Here is a 17,801-nt window from a genome sequence, read left to right on the forward strand (position 1 = left end):
ATACAAAAAATTAGCCAGGCGTGGTGGCGGGCGCCTATAGTCCCAGCTACTTGGGAGGCTGAGGCAGGAGAATGGCATGAACCCCGGAGGCGGAGCTTACAGTGAGCTGAGATCACGTCACTGCACTCCAGCCTGGGCGACAAAGCTAGACTCCGTCTCAAAAAAAAAAAAAAAAATCTAGAAAGTTAATGAGATCTTGTTCCTTTCTTATGCAAAATTTTTTCAGCTAAAGTCTGTGATCAAGTTAGTACTCATCTAGAGTGAGCATATTTGTTGATGGTTCTGTTCTCAAGCTACTGGTGACATTTATTACTAGAGCATTCTTAGCACTTCAGAATGGTGCTTTCTTTTATTTGATAAAATTACCAATTTTACTGTTTTAAATGTTGTTCCTTATGCTGTTGGTGATTAATTTTTCAGTATTTAGAAATGTTAATATAGATAGCAGTTGTTAGAGTATATATACTTCATTATATATGATATACAGAGCAGCTTGTGATATACAGAGATCCAGTTTACAGATTTGTGCCACCTACTCTCACTTCTTACCAGACGCCCAATAGCATGAGAGCTGTTGTAAAAAAGTGTGACACTTCAACAAACCTGTGGGTCAAAAAAGGGGAGTTGGGCAGTGTCTGTAAGAATACATACCTGGGCCGGGCGCTGTGGCTCACACCTGTAATACCAGCACTTTGGGAGGCTGAGGCAGGCAGATCATGAGGTCAGGAGATCGAGACCACCCTGGCCAACGTGGTGAAACCCCGGCTCTACTAAAAATACAAAAATTAGCTGGACATGGTGGCGTATGCCTGTAATCCTAGCTACACAGGAGGCTGAGTTAGGAGAATCACTTGAACTGGGGAGTCAGAGGTTGCAGTGAGCCAGGAGCGCGCCACTGCACTCTAGCCTGGTGACAGAGAGAGACTCCATCTCATAAAAAAAAAAAGAATACATATCTGCTAATAAGAGCTAGCCTGGAGAAAGACCCCCTGGCAGTGATGGCCTGCCTGTATAATGGATATTGATCCCTCAAAAACAGCTTTCCTCATACCCTAAGTCTTTTTGCTGTGTTTTTATATTTCCTGAAATTACAGTTATATTCATGTTTTCCAAAATACTTTCTATAGAACACTGGCACCAAGAGATGGATTACAGTTAGCTAAGTTTTGTATATAGTATCAGTATCACTGTTTGCAAGATTCAGAATGCATTTTAAAAGCTCAGAACTGATGAGGAGTGAAAAAGAAAACAAATTTTAATCCAGAGGCTTCTAAATTCACTTGAACAAGAATTATTTTCCAACAAATGTCTATTTACATATATGGAACACATTTGTGGAAATACTGAATTAATGATTCATTGACTGAAAGAGTTAAAGAGTTGTGGTCAATTTGCCTTCAGGTAAATTAAGCTCTTTAAGATTGGTTTCTACTGAAACCTAGCCTAGATCAGCTGTACAAAGGAATTGAGATATTATGGAATGAGGTGACAGGTAATTTTTACCGTTTTTGTTTTTGTCATATTCTTTGTTTTGAACTAATTCACTTGTATTTGAAGAAATAATGCACATACATGATAGTTTTAATAGCCCAGCAAGGTAAGTTTCCCTGCAGAACTACGACCTGTAGTCTCTGACCTCAGTCATAAACTGTTAGGTTCTTGTGTGTCTTTACAGAATTAGCTATGCATGTACATGAAGCTAATTCTCTCCCCTCTGTCCATTTATTCCTTCCATCCCCTTCTCTCCCTCCCTTCCTCTCTCAAAAAGGAATATACTGTGTTTAGTGTTCTTTGTCTGCTTTTTACACCCACTCCACTTAATAGAGCAGTCTCCCTATCAACATAGGTAGATGTCTTTTGAATGGTTGTATAGCATTCCATCATATAACATTTAGATACACCTCGAATTATAGTCTAGTCTTTTAAAAAATCAAGTATTTTGATAAGTCTTTGGACATAAAGATTCTATAAGTAGGATTGCTGACCAAAGGGTATATGCATTTAAAATTTCAATAAGTATTGCCAAATTACTGTTCAACAAGATTTTGCTTTGTACTCTAACCTACCTAAACCTACATGTTTCTTTTTATTACCACCCAAGAATGAAGGTTGTTTTTTTTTTATAAGTTGTCATTTACTTAGTGTGAATCAAGACGTCTTCACAAATGGTAAGCCATTTTACATTTCTTTTTCTTTCTTTTCTCTTTTTTTGAGATGGAGTCTTGCTTTGTCGCCAGGCTAGAGTGCAGTGGCGCGATCTTGGCTCACTACAACCTCCATCTCCTAGGTTCAAGCAGTTCTGCCTCAGCCTCCTGAGTAGCTGGGACTATAGGTGTGTGCCACCACAGCCAGCTAATTTTTGTAGTTTTTGTAGAGATGGGGTTTCACCTTGCCAGGATGGTCTCCATCTCTTGACCTTGTGATCCACTCACCTCAGCCTCCCAAAGCGCTGGGATTATAGGCATGAGCCACCGCACCTGGCCCTACATTTCTTTTTCTATGAATGAACTGTTCATGTCCTTTGCCCAGTTTTTGTTTGCTTATTATCTATTTCGAATAGCTGCTTAAGATTAATTAACCTTTGGTTTTGTCCATATCGAGTGTACTTTTCTGATGACAATTCTTCAAATTAGGAGTACTTTGGGGATTAATATAGAGCCATTGTTGGGATCAAAGAACATCAGAAATTGGAACACCAAAGAAAAAGCTAAATTTTACACATTTCGAAATATTGCCTAAGCCTGGCATTGTGTCAGGAAACTCCTGTTTTCCTCTTTTGTATAGTACGTGGTCTCTGAAATTTAGAACTATAAGTTTTGGCTGTATCCTTACAAGCATTGTCATGTATTGGGCTTCTTTGAACCACTAGAGTAGGGTCAGAGATTGAGGGCAATGGTTCTTAATGTTTTTAGCACTAGAACTCTTCATAAATAATTTTTGTAGGGGATCCCAATTTATAAAACATATTAAAAAAATTTTTAACTAAAAGATGGGTTCCCCAAGGGGTTTAAATGTTTTATTGTTTGTCTATAGATACTCAGCACGTCTTCAGAACTCCATGAAGCTGGGCAGCATACTTTTAGATTAACTGAATTATAATATGATAATTAAAATTGTAGCTTCAAATTTCCTGATGGGCCAAAAAAACTGTTAGACATCTGGAATCTTGTCTAATTGAGAGCAGCTTGCATACAAATGTATGCCATAAATTAGCAGAGGAACGGAGGTCCTAAATGGATGATCCCTGTAAACTTATCCCTCTTATAATGGTTCTACTAGAGTGGATTAGTATCTTGACATGCAAAGAGAAACATTGTTATGATTTAATTGGTTTAGTATAGCATTGTTAGAAATTTGGTGCTGGTTCTTTTTTTCTTTTATTTTCTGTTATTTTGTTACAAAGGTAAGAAAACAAATGAAGAAAAAGTTAATTTGTATATTTAAGATCAATTTTTTTTTTCCTGAAATAACCTGACTTTAGTAGTCTTACTTTTATCATAGCTCCTACATCTGTACCACAATAAACATGTCCTGCTCTGGAATACTATAAGATAATAAATTGGACGGGGACCAAATTAGTTTAGATTTAGCATATCAATGGAAAGCCAGTTGATATACATTGAGAACTTAAGCCAATATTGAATTAAAGGGCATGTACATTAACTTTTTCCTTGTATTGGTACATATTTTAAGGAATCAAATTGTTACTGAACAGAGGAATTTATAAATGAAGAAAAGATATGACCCTGTTCCCCTGAAGCAAGACTAGGCCTAAAATCTTACATTACTTTTTGGTTGGTCATGTGTGTGTTTGTGTGTGTGTGAGGTGAGAGAAACTGTCTTAAATCAAGCCTTTCCAACATGCGGCCGAGGACAGCTTTGAATGCGGCCCGACACAAATTCACAAACTGTCATGCATGGCCGAGCGCAGAGGCTCACGCCTATAATCCCAGCACTTTGGGAGGCTGAGGCGGGCGGATCACAAGGTCAAGAGATCAAGACCATCCTGATTAACACGGTGAAACCCCATCTCTACTAAAAATAAAAATAAAAAATAAATTAGCTGGGCATAGTGGCGGGTACCTGTAGTCCCAGCTACTCTGGAGGCTGAGGCAGGAGAATGGCGTGAACTTGCAGTGGGCTGAGGCAGAGTTCCCAGTGAGCTGAGATCGCGCCTCTGCACTCCAGCCTGGGCGACAGAGCGAGACTCCGTCTCAAAAAAAAAGGTAAAAAAAAAAACATCTCATGACTTTTTTTTTTTTTAGCTCATCGCTTAGTGATAGTATATTTTATGTGTGGCCAAAGATAATTATTATTCCAGTGTGACCCAGGAAAGCCAAAGAATTGAACACTGTTGTTTTAAATGGTAGTAACTGTTTCTGAATCTATTCGTGTTAGATGTGTTACTTTTGGATTTTAGCCTAACTTAATTTGACTAAAGCAAAGTTAATTTATAATAAGGGATGTTTTAGGGAAAATGTGGTACTTTAGATATAAGAAAAGCAGACAAAGGGAACAGTAAGATTCACTTAATGTAAGATAAAGTATCCGAGAAGACAAATACAGCAAAGTGGATTTGAATACCCATAGATAAGGTGCTTTGATTGCTAGTTTGCCGTGGATATCTGTTGTCCTAGTTAATTTAAAATGTTCACGATCTTTAAGAATTCTTTTGGAAAAATACTTTGGTTTCTGGTTGACTGGATTTTTAAATGCTATTATCACATTTTAAAAAATTGCCATATGATATAAATGCTGTCTAATTATACATTTTTTCCATAATACTAAGCTATTCTTTACACTTTTAATAGAAAGCTTAACAGTTTAACTACATTTCCGTGTGTATGTTATTTAGAAGTAATCCATAATGGCTGTGCCTACTGATTATTAAGCATCCACTAGGTTAAGACACTATGCAATAATATACTCCTCATGTTATTTCTAATCCATAAATGTAAACATCACTTCCCACCTTTTATATTTGGGAGCATTACAGCTTGGAGAAGTTCAGTGAATTTACCCATGGTCATACAGTGACAAAACTAATATTAGAACCAAATTTGATTTTCTCCAAAGCCTGCTTTTTAAAAATACACTAAGTACATATTTTTCTCTTCAGCAGATCCCTATAGGAACATGTATTTTTACTACTTCATGGTTCAAAAAGGTTTTATTTGTAATAAATTAAAATAAACTTGGGTTTAGTGCTTCCTGGTTCACCCAATTTATTAATGTTTACTTCATGAATGTTTGATTAGTAATTACTAAAATAATTTTAATATTTCTCTAACATCAAGCCAGAAAGGGCATTCTTAGTGGGTTCTCCCATCCTATCCATCATTTTTCTCATGAGACTTCTAATTACTCTAATTTGTCCATATTTCATTTATTTTCTCTATTTACTTGCTCTTGCTCTTGCTCTGCCAGACTCCTTGAGATAAGTCATGGATTTGGTTGACTTATTATATTAGGATCTTTTTGTCTATTTCTTTAGTTCTGCAGTGTATGTATAAAAATATATATATAGTCCTCTTTTCATCTTTTGCCCTTTTCATCTTGTGTAAGACTGTCTTTTTATTCATTTTGTTATATTTTACTTTTTGATTGCTTTGCCTTTTTAAATTTGCTATGGCAATTTCTTCTACCACGTATCTTACGAGTTTTTCACATTTTGTCTTTTCAATTTCAGACATGTTTCTAATACTTAATGTGCTTCTGATATTATTTAACGGGAAAATTTCCAGTGTAGTTATGACACTAGCATTTTCCTATTAAAGACATCTTTCTTCGAAGCGTAAAATGCTGTTATAAATCTTATAAACCACACTAGCCTAAAGGCTAGTGATGAAATGGGTTTTGAATGTAGTTTTTATTCTGAACATGTTTCATTCAGTGACAGGGTTTTTTTTTTTGTTTTAAGCAAATGAATATGGAGATTATTTTCTTTGATATTGGCATACTTACTTTCAGTATCTTAGTATATTAGAATAGGACTAAATACTTGGTTTTATTGCCTTTGGTATGATAACACTTCTAGTGTTATGGAAGTATTTTAAATGTTACTCTTACTTAATAGCATTATGTTATTCACTTACAGGGTGTGTTTGACCATCGAATGAAGTGCTGGCAGAAATGGGAAGATGCTCAAATTACTTTGCTCAAAAAACGTGAAGCTGAAGCAAAAATGATGGTTGCTAACAAACCAGATAAAATACAGCAAGCTAAAAATGAAATAAGAGAGGTGATTACTAAATGCTTTATCTCTTAAGTTTTTCATGAGTCATTCATATATACATAATTTTTCATAATTTTTTTCTAAACCATTCAACACGTAGCTATTTTTGCATATTTTTATGAACTGTGTGAGAATTACTTCAACATTTTGATCATTATTAAAATCTCCAGAGCCCTTTGTTACTTATGGAATAGATAAAGAAGCATACAAGGGAAACAGCTAAAATTAACCTTTACATTAATAATTACACATTTATTATTAGATGGTTAATTTTATTTCAGATTATTATTTTCTGTCTAAAAATGGTTTTGGAGCTAGATCTCTCCCACATTTAACTGTCTAGGCAACATTATCCCCCATATATATGTATTATATATGGTATTTTAGTGAATTTGTATAAGTTTATTATAATTTATACACTTTTCTTACCATGCTTCAATAAGGAAATTGAAGAGGTAGGACAACCTTTATATTACTAAAAATAAATGTACCTGCCCTTTGAAGAGTATGTACCAGTGTTTTGGTTACACAGTGGGAAAAATACCATTTCATTGCTTAAATCTTCAGTTATTTTAGTTGTTTCATTGTTCACTAATCACAACATTTTGTTGTTTCTGTACTGAATTTAATATTTATTGATGGTCTTCAGTAGAACATAATTCCACATTTTTTTCCAATCTGATCATTTTACCATTACAAAAATGTTTTTAAAATGTTTATCATGTAATTTTCCTAATTTAAAGTATTTCCGTCAGCATATAAATTTTGATGAACACATATCCTTGGATTTAACAGTATTGATATATTCTGAAATAGTTACTGATATAAAAAAGCAATTAAAATTACACTGTAACACTGATAATTTATTTTGTGGTGAATTTTATGCCCAAAATCTTTCCTCTTAGTTATATTTAATTAAGCTTTGGATATTGTAGTTTGTTAAGTACAGTATTGAAATATCTTAATATTGAGCAAATCTGTGAAATATTAATGGAAATGAAGCTAACATGCATTTCTGTTGGTTGAAAGTTAAATACAATTTCTGTTGATGCTAAATTGTGCTTTGCCAATATTGAGCTTTCTTAGGATTTTCAGGTATTGTGATTAAGTGAGCGGTCATGACAGTACTATACTTTTTTTGAGATAAGCGTAAAATATTTCTTTGTTTGTTTTTATTAGTGGGAGGCGAAAGTGCAACAAGGGGAAAGAGATTTTGAACAGATATCTAAAACGATTCGAAAAGAAGTGGGAAGATTTGAGGCATGTATAATAATTTTGCATTTATCGTAACAACATGGTCACATTTTGCTGCAATTTTGTGGTAAAGTTGAATTTAGCTTTCTACTAACAGACTTTTAAAAATGTACTTCAACAGAAAGAACGAGTGAAGGATTTTAAAACCGTTATCATCAAGTACTTAGAATCACTAGTTCAAACACAACAACAGGTAAGCCATTTTTGTTTATAACTTAAACTCATAGAATTTGTTTTTGGTATACTTCCTTATTTTAAAAAGATGATTAATGAACTGGGCTTTTAAACTCAAGAATAAGAAATGGAAGACAGAAAGCCAGATGGTAAAGGATAAAAGGGTAAACTCATTGGAAACTATCTCGTGTTTTTTTGTTTTTTTGTTTTTTTTGCCTCTGCTTAACACTAAGGCAGAGATCGACTTTTCCCAATTTTAGGCCATCAGAAACCTCATGGGCAAGTATGGGGCAAGTTTCCCCTTTCACTGTCTTTCTAGTTTGTTTTCTTTGTTGGTCAGACCTGTTTGAGTAAATTCTCATAGTAAGTTCTTCTCTTCCATAACAAATAGAACTTAAACAGTTTTTCAGAATTTAAAAAAAAAAACTGTACTGTTTTCTTTTTGCTTTATTTTGTTTGGGGTTGGTGGTGGTTGAATGCTGCAAGTGGCATTTGTCTCCTTTACCATGGATTTTAATGGTATATTAAATAAAAAGATAATCGCAGAAAATTTTCCTGTATATTTTAATGTAAATTAGAGTAACAGGTCAAGTAATTCAATATCTTGAATAGAAGGATTTTTTTTCCAGTTTTAAAACATGTGGATCTAGAATGTCATTTGTGTAAAATAGGTTGTTTTTGAATTAAGTGGTATGATATCTTCAAATTGTCTTTAACTTTTATTTAAATAGTTCATAAAGTTAAATTTTTAAAAATGTGAAAATAAGTCATATAACCTCGTTTTTAAAGGAATTCTTTTAAACGTGACTTCAGTTTATATTTCAGTCTGTTCTCTGGACTATTCAAGGAAGACTGACAGCTAATTCTATCCAGTCCTTTTTTTTTTCTTGTTCAATATTTTCTTTTCTTCCTCATATTCCATTTTTCTTGTCTAGCAATAATGTAAATTATCAATATGCTCTGAATTGGGAAATCTTATCACTTTATGCTGGAAAAGGTCATTGTAGTTGTATTATTTAATATATGGTAACACTGTTCTATGTAAAATTTTGCATAAAAAAATTGTACATTAAAAGAACTCTATTATTTTACATCAAAAATAAAAGTAGCCAGGAGTAATTAATGTTTTAAATAATTTATATATGAACTATATTGACAGACTTTAGATAAGGAAATTAAAATGATTCCTTTAAGAACTGGGCATTGGCTGGGCGCGGCTCATGCCTGTAATCTCAGCACTTTGGGAGGCTGAGGCGGGTGGATCACCTGAGGTCAGGAGTTTGAGACCAACCTGGCCAACATGGAAAAACCCCATCTTTACTAAAAATACAAAAAAATTTGCTGGGCATGGTGGCGCGTCTGTAATCCCAGCTACTCAGGAGGCTGAGGCAGGGAATCGCTTGAACCGGGAGGTGGAGGTTGCAGTGAGCCGAGGTCATGCTGCACTCCAGTCTGGGCAACAAGAGCGAAACTCCGCCTCAAGAAAACAATAAAAAAAACCCCAGGCATTAGTATTAGTCATTGTTAGTTAGCTATTTGTATAGTTTTTTTATGTTGTGTTTGCTTTTTTTCCTTTTTTTTTTTTTTTGAGATGGAGTCTCGCTCTGTTGTCCAGGTTGGAGTGCAGTGGTGTGATCTTGGCTCACTGCAACCTCTGCCTCCTGGGTTCAAGCAATTCTCCTACCTCAGCCTCCCGAGTAGCTGGGATTACAGGTGTGCGCCACATTGCCAGGCCAATTTTTGTATTTTTAGTAGAGACGGGGTTTCACCATGTTGGCCAGGCTGGTCTCAAACTCCTGAACTCAGGTAATCCACCCACCTCAGCCTCCCAAAGTGCTGGGATTACAGGTGTGAGCCACCTCACCCGACCTATGTAGATTTTTGTTAATGCTGTACAGGATATATGCATATAAATTACAAAAAGGTAATGAGAATAACTTTTATTTTAATTTTCACTCACAGCTGATAAAATACTGGGAAGCATTTCTACCTGAAGCCAAAGCCATTGCCTAGCAATAAGATTATTGCTGTTAAGAAGACTGTCGATGTTGTTCCAGTTATGTTGAATTCCACAGTGAAATCATTTAAAACCATCTAAATAAACCACTATATATTTTATGAATTACATGTGGTTTTATATATATATACATACACACACACACACTCTGACATTTTATTACAAGCTGCATGTCCTGACCCTCTTTGAATTAAGTGGACTGTGGCATGACATTCTGCAATACTCTGCTGAATTGAACACTATTGTGTCTTAAATACTTGCACTAAATAGTGCACTGCAAGACCAGAAAATTTTACAATATTTTTTCTTTACAATATGTTCTGTAGTATGTTAACCCTCTTTATGAAGTGAATTATCAATGCTTTGAATAATGTTCACTTATACATTCCTGTACAGAAATTATGATTTTGTGATTACAGTAATAAAATGATATTCCTTGTGATATATTAGTAACAAATTATTTGGGTATTTAAACATATTAGTAATCTTTTCAAAGCATTTTTAATAGGAAGAAACTTTTTCTTCTAGATGTATATAGGTGATGCTATGATTCCTTAATTATTTTAATTGACAAAGCTGAACTCATTAAATGACTAAATGAAGCTTAACTTTTCTTATGAAACCATCATAAATCAAAGAACATTTGTCTCTTGATTGTCTTGGGTAAAGAACAGAATAATTGTCTTTGCTTGTTTTTAACTATTTCTATTACAAGTGCCCAATTTAAGAATTAGGAAAAAAATGTATTTATATACTTTTACAAGTCCCATGGATTTTGTTCATCTTCTCGTTATCTTCAGGATCTAGTACTTTGCATATATTTAATTTATTCTTGTCTTTTGTTTTATTTCTTTTAAACTAAAAGTCTATCATCTGTGCTCACAGTTGACAAGGAATGGTACCATGTTAAAATATACCATGACTTGATGAATAAGCAAGCACAACACAAAGCAAATTTGAAGTAAAGTGGAATTTAGTTTGCCTTGGGCGATGTTTTTACCCATTCTGTATGCTACTTAGACAGCTGTTATCTAATCCTTAATGCTGATGAAAATTTAAGTTATGGCTGGGTGTGGTGGCTCACGCCTGTAATCCCAGCACTTTGGGAGGCTGAGGTGGGTGGATCACCTGAGGTCAGGAGTTCAAGACCAGCCTGGCCAACATGGTGAAACCCCGTCTCTACTAAAAATACAAAAATTCACCAGGCGTGGTGGGGCGTGCTTGTAGTCCCAGCTACTTGGGAGGCTGAGGCAGGAGAATAGCTTGAACCAGGAAGGCAGAGGTTGCAGTGAGCCAAGATCATGCCATTGCACTCCAGGCTGGGCAACAAGAGTGAAACTCCATCTCAAAAAAAAAAAAAAAAAAAAAAAATTATGACTGGTGTCAGAGCTATTTTTGTTTTTTAAAAAATATTCTTACAAACACCCCTCTTCTTGAGCTTAACCACCACATCTCCCTTCCATAGGAACAAGATACGGTATACGTAACTAAATCCTCTCTAGTGAGTCACTGGATACAATATATATATCAAAGTATTCTTAGCATGTGTTTGCTTCTACTTTAGTTGAAGTGTTAAGCCTTCTATAGGTGTTATTCATATTTATACTCCCAGACCCCAGAAGAATGGCTGATACATTATAGGTTAATAATAAAGGCTTGATGGGCCAGGCACAGTGGCTCACATGCCTGTAGTCCCAGCTTCTTGGGAGGCTGAGGCAGGAGGATCTCTTGAGCCTAGGAGTTTGAGGCTGTAGTACACTATGATCGTGTCTGTCAATACCCACTGCCCTACAGCCAGCCTGGACAACATAGTAAGACCTGTCTCTAAAAAAAAATTTAAGACTTGATAAGTTGAACAGGGAAAACAAAAGTTTGCTCTTCTAAGAAGAAACTGAAGCAGAAATAGTACAATCGTCTTTTGTTGCTTCTGGGAATACTTTTGAGAAATGAATAATTCATAGTAATATATATCAGATGCTATCTTGTTGCTCCATTAATATTGAGCAAAAGATAGGCTTACCAGGAGTAGTTTCACTAGAATGATGTCCTAGTGTTTTATCCACAGTTATATTACTTACAAAGGTATAATTTACACATGGGATAGTTATTCAAGTTACTAAAATCTTCCATTCAGATGTGGTACATTAGAATATTCAGTACCTCCAAGTAAAATAATAAATATTTTCAGCTTTGATTAAACTCTATATTCCATTCCAGACTTCTATTTCCCTTGTCCACATTTACTAAAAGATGAGTGTGCTGAAAATTTCAAGTATTATATGAGCCTCTGATACTTACCAGTATTTAAACAGGATTTAATTATTTCAACACTGTACCCATCAATCTTCATTTCTCCTTTTCAGATATCTAAAATGCTTTCATGCCAAATAAATAAAACAAGAACAGTAATAGTGCTAATCATATAATCTTTTCATTGGATAGATCTGAATTTAATTTTTTTGTTTTTTAATGAGATCAAAAGTTAAGGATGAAGGCAGGATAATATTGTGAAACAGGCTGAACTTGGGATCAACATACATTTGTTCAGTCTTACTTAGTAGCTGTATGACTTTGGGCATATCACCAAAATAAAACAAGTACAGAAAACTCTTGATTCCTGAAGTGCCTTTCTGCTTTAAAATATTTTGTTTAAAATATCAAACTTCAGTATAAATACTATGTTGGAAAACAATTCTAATCAAAGAACTTCTATTAAGTAAAGACAAAATGTGTGTAAAAATATGACTTCTAACACATAGATTTCCTTGATTGTATTTTCTACTGAACTATTTTCAAGTATTCAGCTTGTTTTATACAGATATATTAATCTCAAAAATACCTTTGTTTCATTGTTGCTACTTTTTTTCTTTCTTTTGATCTAGTAAAGTTTTCCACGTTCATTGTATTAATGTTGGTGCAAAAGTAATTGCATCCTTTGTCATTGTATAAATTGTTTTATAAATGGCTTTATGAAATAAGCCTTTTAACATAATCAGCCTTCTTTAAAGGAGGAAGTCAGATGAACAGAGAAGGAAAGTTATATTCCTTTACAAATGCTCTTAATTTTAATGTCTAAGGGAATTATAGAGACTTCCATTATTCTGCTTTAAATAAGGGATGTTACTTCAGTTTTCTTGTCATGGCTCCCTGCATGGGCAGTCATGTTAACAAGAGTCGGGGAGATAGCAGATATTCCATAATAGTGACTGCAGATAGGCCAAAGTCATTTTGTTTTAAAGGAAGGGAGGTCGCTGGTAGTTAGGTGGGAAAATAACACCTGTAAAAAGGAAGTCCAAGTCACTGGCTCAGGGACTTTGGAGGCATTTTCATATCATATTCACTAGTCAAGAAGCATGTAGATTATATGCATGAGTGACATAGTCTGTTTCAAACTATTAGAAAAGAGACAATAGAATCACCCACCCTCCTCCTGACACACACTTCCTTATGTAAAATCATAATCAAATAATTATCATTCCTAACCCTCACAGTGAAGGATTTGGTTTCATGTAACAATGAAAGTAGATCATGGGTCAGACATGGAAATAGCAATAAAAGGGAATTACAAGATAAATGTGAGTAATAGTTCATTTTCTTGCATTTGTGATCAGGGCCATGGAGAGAGGTCATGGTAATCTGTGGAGAAGGTCCTTAAGAGCATGGAACAATATAAATATAATGTGAGCCATATATATAATTTAAAAATTTTTTACAGCCAAAATTTAAAAAGTGAAAAGAATTTTAATCAGTAGCTCAAAAATGTTATTTTAATATATAATATATTGAAGTTACAAGATATTTTACATTTTTTTTTGATTATCTGATATATATTTTACACTTACATCACATCTCCATTCAGACCGGCTACAATTTGATCAATTGTCACATGTGGCTGACTAGTGGCTGTGATAGTGGACAGCATAGGTTTAGACAATGCATATTCAACTATTTAACTTGTTTTATATTGATAAATCTCAGAATGCCTTTCTTTCATTCTTGGTACTCTTTTTTGTTATCCAGATATAATAAAGTGTTTTCCAAGTTTCATTGTACAAATGAAATGAGTTTACTGTGGAAATGAAAATGGAGAGTAAGTCCAACAGCTAGTTTATTTATCATCCTGAACCCAGTGAAGAAATCAAAGCTGAATAAAAGGGACTCCTAGTTGTTGCTCTCAAGGACAGGTATAATTTAGGTGCAAGACTTTGTAACATAATGTTTTGCAAGTAGTGGATGTTCAATATCTACAATAAATGAATTGTAGTACTGTATTGCTTGAAGGAAGTTTATAACCTGTCTAGAACAACTTTCTCAATTTTACAACTAAACTAGGCGATCCAGGGCTTAAATCATGATTGAACTGATTATTCTTGTTAAATGTGTGTGTGAACCATATGTGAACATTCTTTGAAAATGTATGATAAGCATTTCAAGATTTCTGTTTTAATTATTAACATTTAGAATTCTAGGAAATCTTTTGGGATACAGAGGACTTCTTCCAACTGTTGCTTCAGACGCTGAGAAGATTATAGAAGATAGGGAAGTTGTAGTTTACTGTCTAGTTTTTTAATGCATATAAAGTAATTTAAAATGCTCTTCTTCCTTTCTTGTCACATACTTTTAAAAAATTCTCTGAAGATTGAATAATTTTAAGTATTTCTTAACTGGGCAAAATGGAAACTTTGTAATTGAAGCCAATAGAGGTGAAGCTGCCCACCTGTTAATACACAGAAAATTATTTTCTTATTAAGGTCAGTTAATGGGATAAACCGTTTTAAGACAGTACTTTGAGAAAAAATAAATTTCTATTTTAAATTTATATATGTAACTGTTTAATAAAAACTAAGTCAGACAAAATTTAACAAAACTAAATTGCCTTCTTACTGCTTCCATAGTCAGTCTTGAGTTATCTTGATTTTAACCTATAATTTTCTAGATCTTCATTTCATTCTCACTATATATGTGTATACAGTGTGTTTGTATATTTGTGTGTAGAAGTGTGTGTGTGAATGCAACAGGCTTTTAAACCAAACTTAGTTTCTAAATTGTAGTTTTAAATATGTCCCAGCCTTCTGTAACTGAGACATAAAGCCAAAAATGCTGTTTTTAGAGTTATATTGCTTAGGTGTCATAATTTTACTAAGACCAACTTGAACTGATTCCACTTTTGAAATATCTGCCCTTCTTATTTTATTTCCATTGTCTCTCTCCTGAGGGTCAAGATCTTGTGGCTGGGACTATCTTGAGTCTCCTATAAACTATTCTTGTCAGGCACGGTGACTCACGCCTGTAATCCCAGCACTTTGGGAGGCCAAGGCAGGCAGATCACGAGGTCAGGAGATTGAGACCATCTTGGCCAACATGGTGAAACCCCGTCTCTACTAAAAACACAAAAATTAGCTGGGTGTGGTGGTACGTGCCTGTAATCCCAGCTACTCAGGAGGTTGAGGCAGGAGAATCGCTTGAACCTGGGAGGCAGAAGTTGCAGTGAGCCAAGCTTGTGCCACTGCACTCCAGCCTGGCAAGAGAGCTAGACTCTGTCTCAAAAAAAACAAAAAAAACAAAAAACTCTCTACTCTGCCAGTCCTACAACCTGCTCCCAAATTGATTTTCCTAAGTAACTCTTGTCATGGTACTATGCCCAGAAATCTGCACAGACTCCTTACAGTCTGCAGATGAAGTTCAGATGCTTGCTTCATAATTTTTGGTCTCAAACTATTTTTTCCTGTCGTCTTATCCCTTAACTCCACCCACCTTTTGCTTTAATGAAATTAGGCTCCTGTCTCATGAGCATGCTCTGTTCCTTCCTGGTTCATGTTTTTCTTAGTGACACCCCTTGTCTGATTGACCTTTCCCTTTTAACAGCAATTGTTTAAATCTTGTCCATCCCTTAAACTTTAAAGCCAAATTTAAAGTCCACATCCTTTTAAGTAGCCTAGCTAGAAGGAATGTCTCTTGATCTTTCAGTAGGACTCCAATAACACTTTGTTCTTTTTAGATTGCAGTTACGGAGATCTGTCTTGCATTATAGTTGTGTGGCATTACTGCTTTGACTAGTTTGTATGTCTCTTGAGGAATGACTATGCCCATGTTATTTCTTGTAGAAACTAGTGTTTTACAGCCAAGACAGTGTAATCGAGTGATTAAGAATGTAGTTACACATTCAGCCCACCAATATGAATCCTGGCTCAAGAGCCTACAATATTGACTTTAAGCAAGTTATTTATCTCTAAAAGTTACTTTCCTTATCTGTATAATGGAAAGTATCCCTTCAGATGCTCCTTAAGGACACTAAGATAATGTGAATTTCTTAGCAATAGCAAGTGCTTTATAAAATATTGGCTATCATATATCCAATAAATGTTTACTGAACACTTAACATCTCAGCCTGAACAAAGGACTCACATTTTGATTATTTCACCAGTCTTTAGGGCTTCTTCAAAACAATGAGTTTATGCTTGACTATGGTCTAAATAGGCTTGCCAAAAAGAGTCCTTCCCAGAATAGTATGCCCTAGGAGATCCACACTGGGAGCCTTGGGACTGAGCGTCAGAGGTGGAGGGGGAAAAAAGCAAGCAGTCAAAATCAGTTTGTATTCAGCCAACAAAAGTTTAGAACTTTACCCACTACAGAGATACTCTACTATAGATAAATGAATGTTATAAGTAAATGTGAGAAACCTTTAAAGAAGCCTGGAGAGAAAGGATGAAATAGAAATATAAGGGAAAGAAAAGTTCATTTCCACCCAAACACATGTAAGAACCTTGAATATGTTATAAGCCAGAGGAAATAGTAAATCATGGAAGGAAGATGGTGAGTGAAAAATAACATTTGATGGGGTGGCAGTCAACCAGCCAAGTGATGGTAAGGGCCTGAACCACTGTAGTGGAAGTAGGAATGGAGGTAATTTAGGGAAATGGTAATTAAGATGGCAAGTTTCATTTATTCTTTCATTTATCCATCTATTTTGAAATCAGCACGCTAATTTCAAAATCCTGGGTAAAACTAACGTCTAAGGGAAGAAAGAAGTCAGGTAGATGGAAAGAGCCTCAGAAAGAAGTGGGGATATTTCTTACTCTGAACAAAAGGAAAGTTCTTACTCTGCACAAAAGGAAAGGGAAGAATGAGTATATTTGGAGATGAAAAAAAGGCAGGACATTTTTTGTTTTGGCAAAGTAAGAAAGCCATCGGGGAGTAATGTCAACAGAAAGGCCAAAGAAGACTGAATACCAAAAAAGAATGGCACATGTTTAGAAAAAAAAAAAAAAGGAGTGGGGATGAGTAAAAGGAATATTGATTAGTGCTAATTTTCAAATGAGTGAAAATCGTGAGTTTACAGTGAGGCCAACTGAAGAAAATATCCATTTCTTAAGCCATCAGAAAGTAGGACCTAAAACTGATGGATTTTTCTCAGTATTGGGGATTGTTAGTGGGTTTGAGAGAACATTTAGGAAGAAAGTTGCATTGAGAGAAATGAAGGCAAGAGAAAGGTGACAAGCATAAATTAGAGGATTTCAACGTGGTGATAAAGTGAAAGCAGATTTTCTACCAGAGAATAGGAGAGAAGAATTGAGAAAGTAGTCAAAGGAGGGAACTTAAGTTTCAGAAATGAAGACGTTAATTTTTAGTATATTGGCACGTTTTGAAAAAGAATAACTTTGATATGGCAACCAACCTGTATTTAGTAATGTCATCAGTGTTATTTCTGTGGCATTCGTAGAATTTGCTTTTTATTTATCTATTTTATTTTTTATTTTGAGACGGAGCCTCGCTCTGTCGCCCAGGCTAGAGTGCAGTGGCATGATCTCGGCTTACTACAACCTGTGCCTCCCGGGTTCAAGCAATTCTCCTGTCTTAGCCTCCGGAGTAGCTGGGACTACAGGCACGTGCCACCACGGCCGGCTAATTTATGTATTTTTAGTAGAGATGGGGTTTCACCATATTGGCCAGGCTGGTCTCAAACTCCTGACCTCAGGTGATCTGCCCGCATTGACCTCCAAAAGTGCTGGGATTACAGGTGTGAGCCACTGTGCCCAGCCTAGAATTTGCTTTTTGATTTGTCAGTATTTTGGCAGTTTTCTTGTCAATTCATTGCAATCTACTTCATTCTTCTGATTTAAT

General features: G+C 35.0%; 1 protein-coding gene across 4 annotated transcripts in view; it reads left to right on the top strand.

The window, feature by feature from the left end:
* Positions 1 to 13,732, top strand: part of SNX2 (sorting nexin 2) — a 55,729-nt gene extending 41,997 nt beyond the window's left edge. For 2 of the 4 annotated variants that reach the window (XM_011963707.1, XM_011963706.1), the window contains exons 12-15: positions 6,098 to 6,241; positions 7,415 to 7,495; positions 7,611 to 7,682; positions 9,626 to 13,732. In XM_011963707.1, coding sequence (XP_011819097.1) covers positions 6,098 to 6,241; positions 7,415 to 7,495; positions 7,611 to 7,682; positions 9,626 to 9,676 — 348 coding nt within the window. In that variant the 3' untranslated portion in view covers positions 9,677 to 13,732. Of the gene's footprint in view, positions 1 to 6,097; positions 6,242 to 6,678; positions 6,691 to 7,414; positions 7,496 to 7,610; positions 7,683 to 9,625 lie in introns of all 4 variants that reach the window. The other 2 variants (XM_011963705.1, XM_011963708.1) reach the window with 2 other exon arrangements.
* The last annotated feature ends 4,069 nt before the right edge of the window (positions 13,733 to 17,801 follow it).

This window comes from Colobus angolensis, unplaced genomic scaffold, assembly GCF_000951035.1.
Source record: "Colobus angolensis palliatus isolate OR3802 unplaced genomic scaffold, Cang.pa_1.0 Scaffold62, whole genome shotgun sequence".
In the NCBI taxonomy this organism is placed as follows: domain Eukaryota; kingdom Metazoa; phylum Chordata; class Mammalia; order Primates; family Cercopithecidae; genus Colobus; species Colobus angolensis.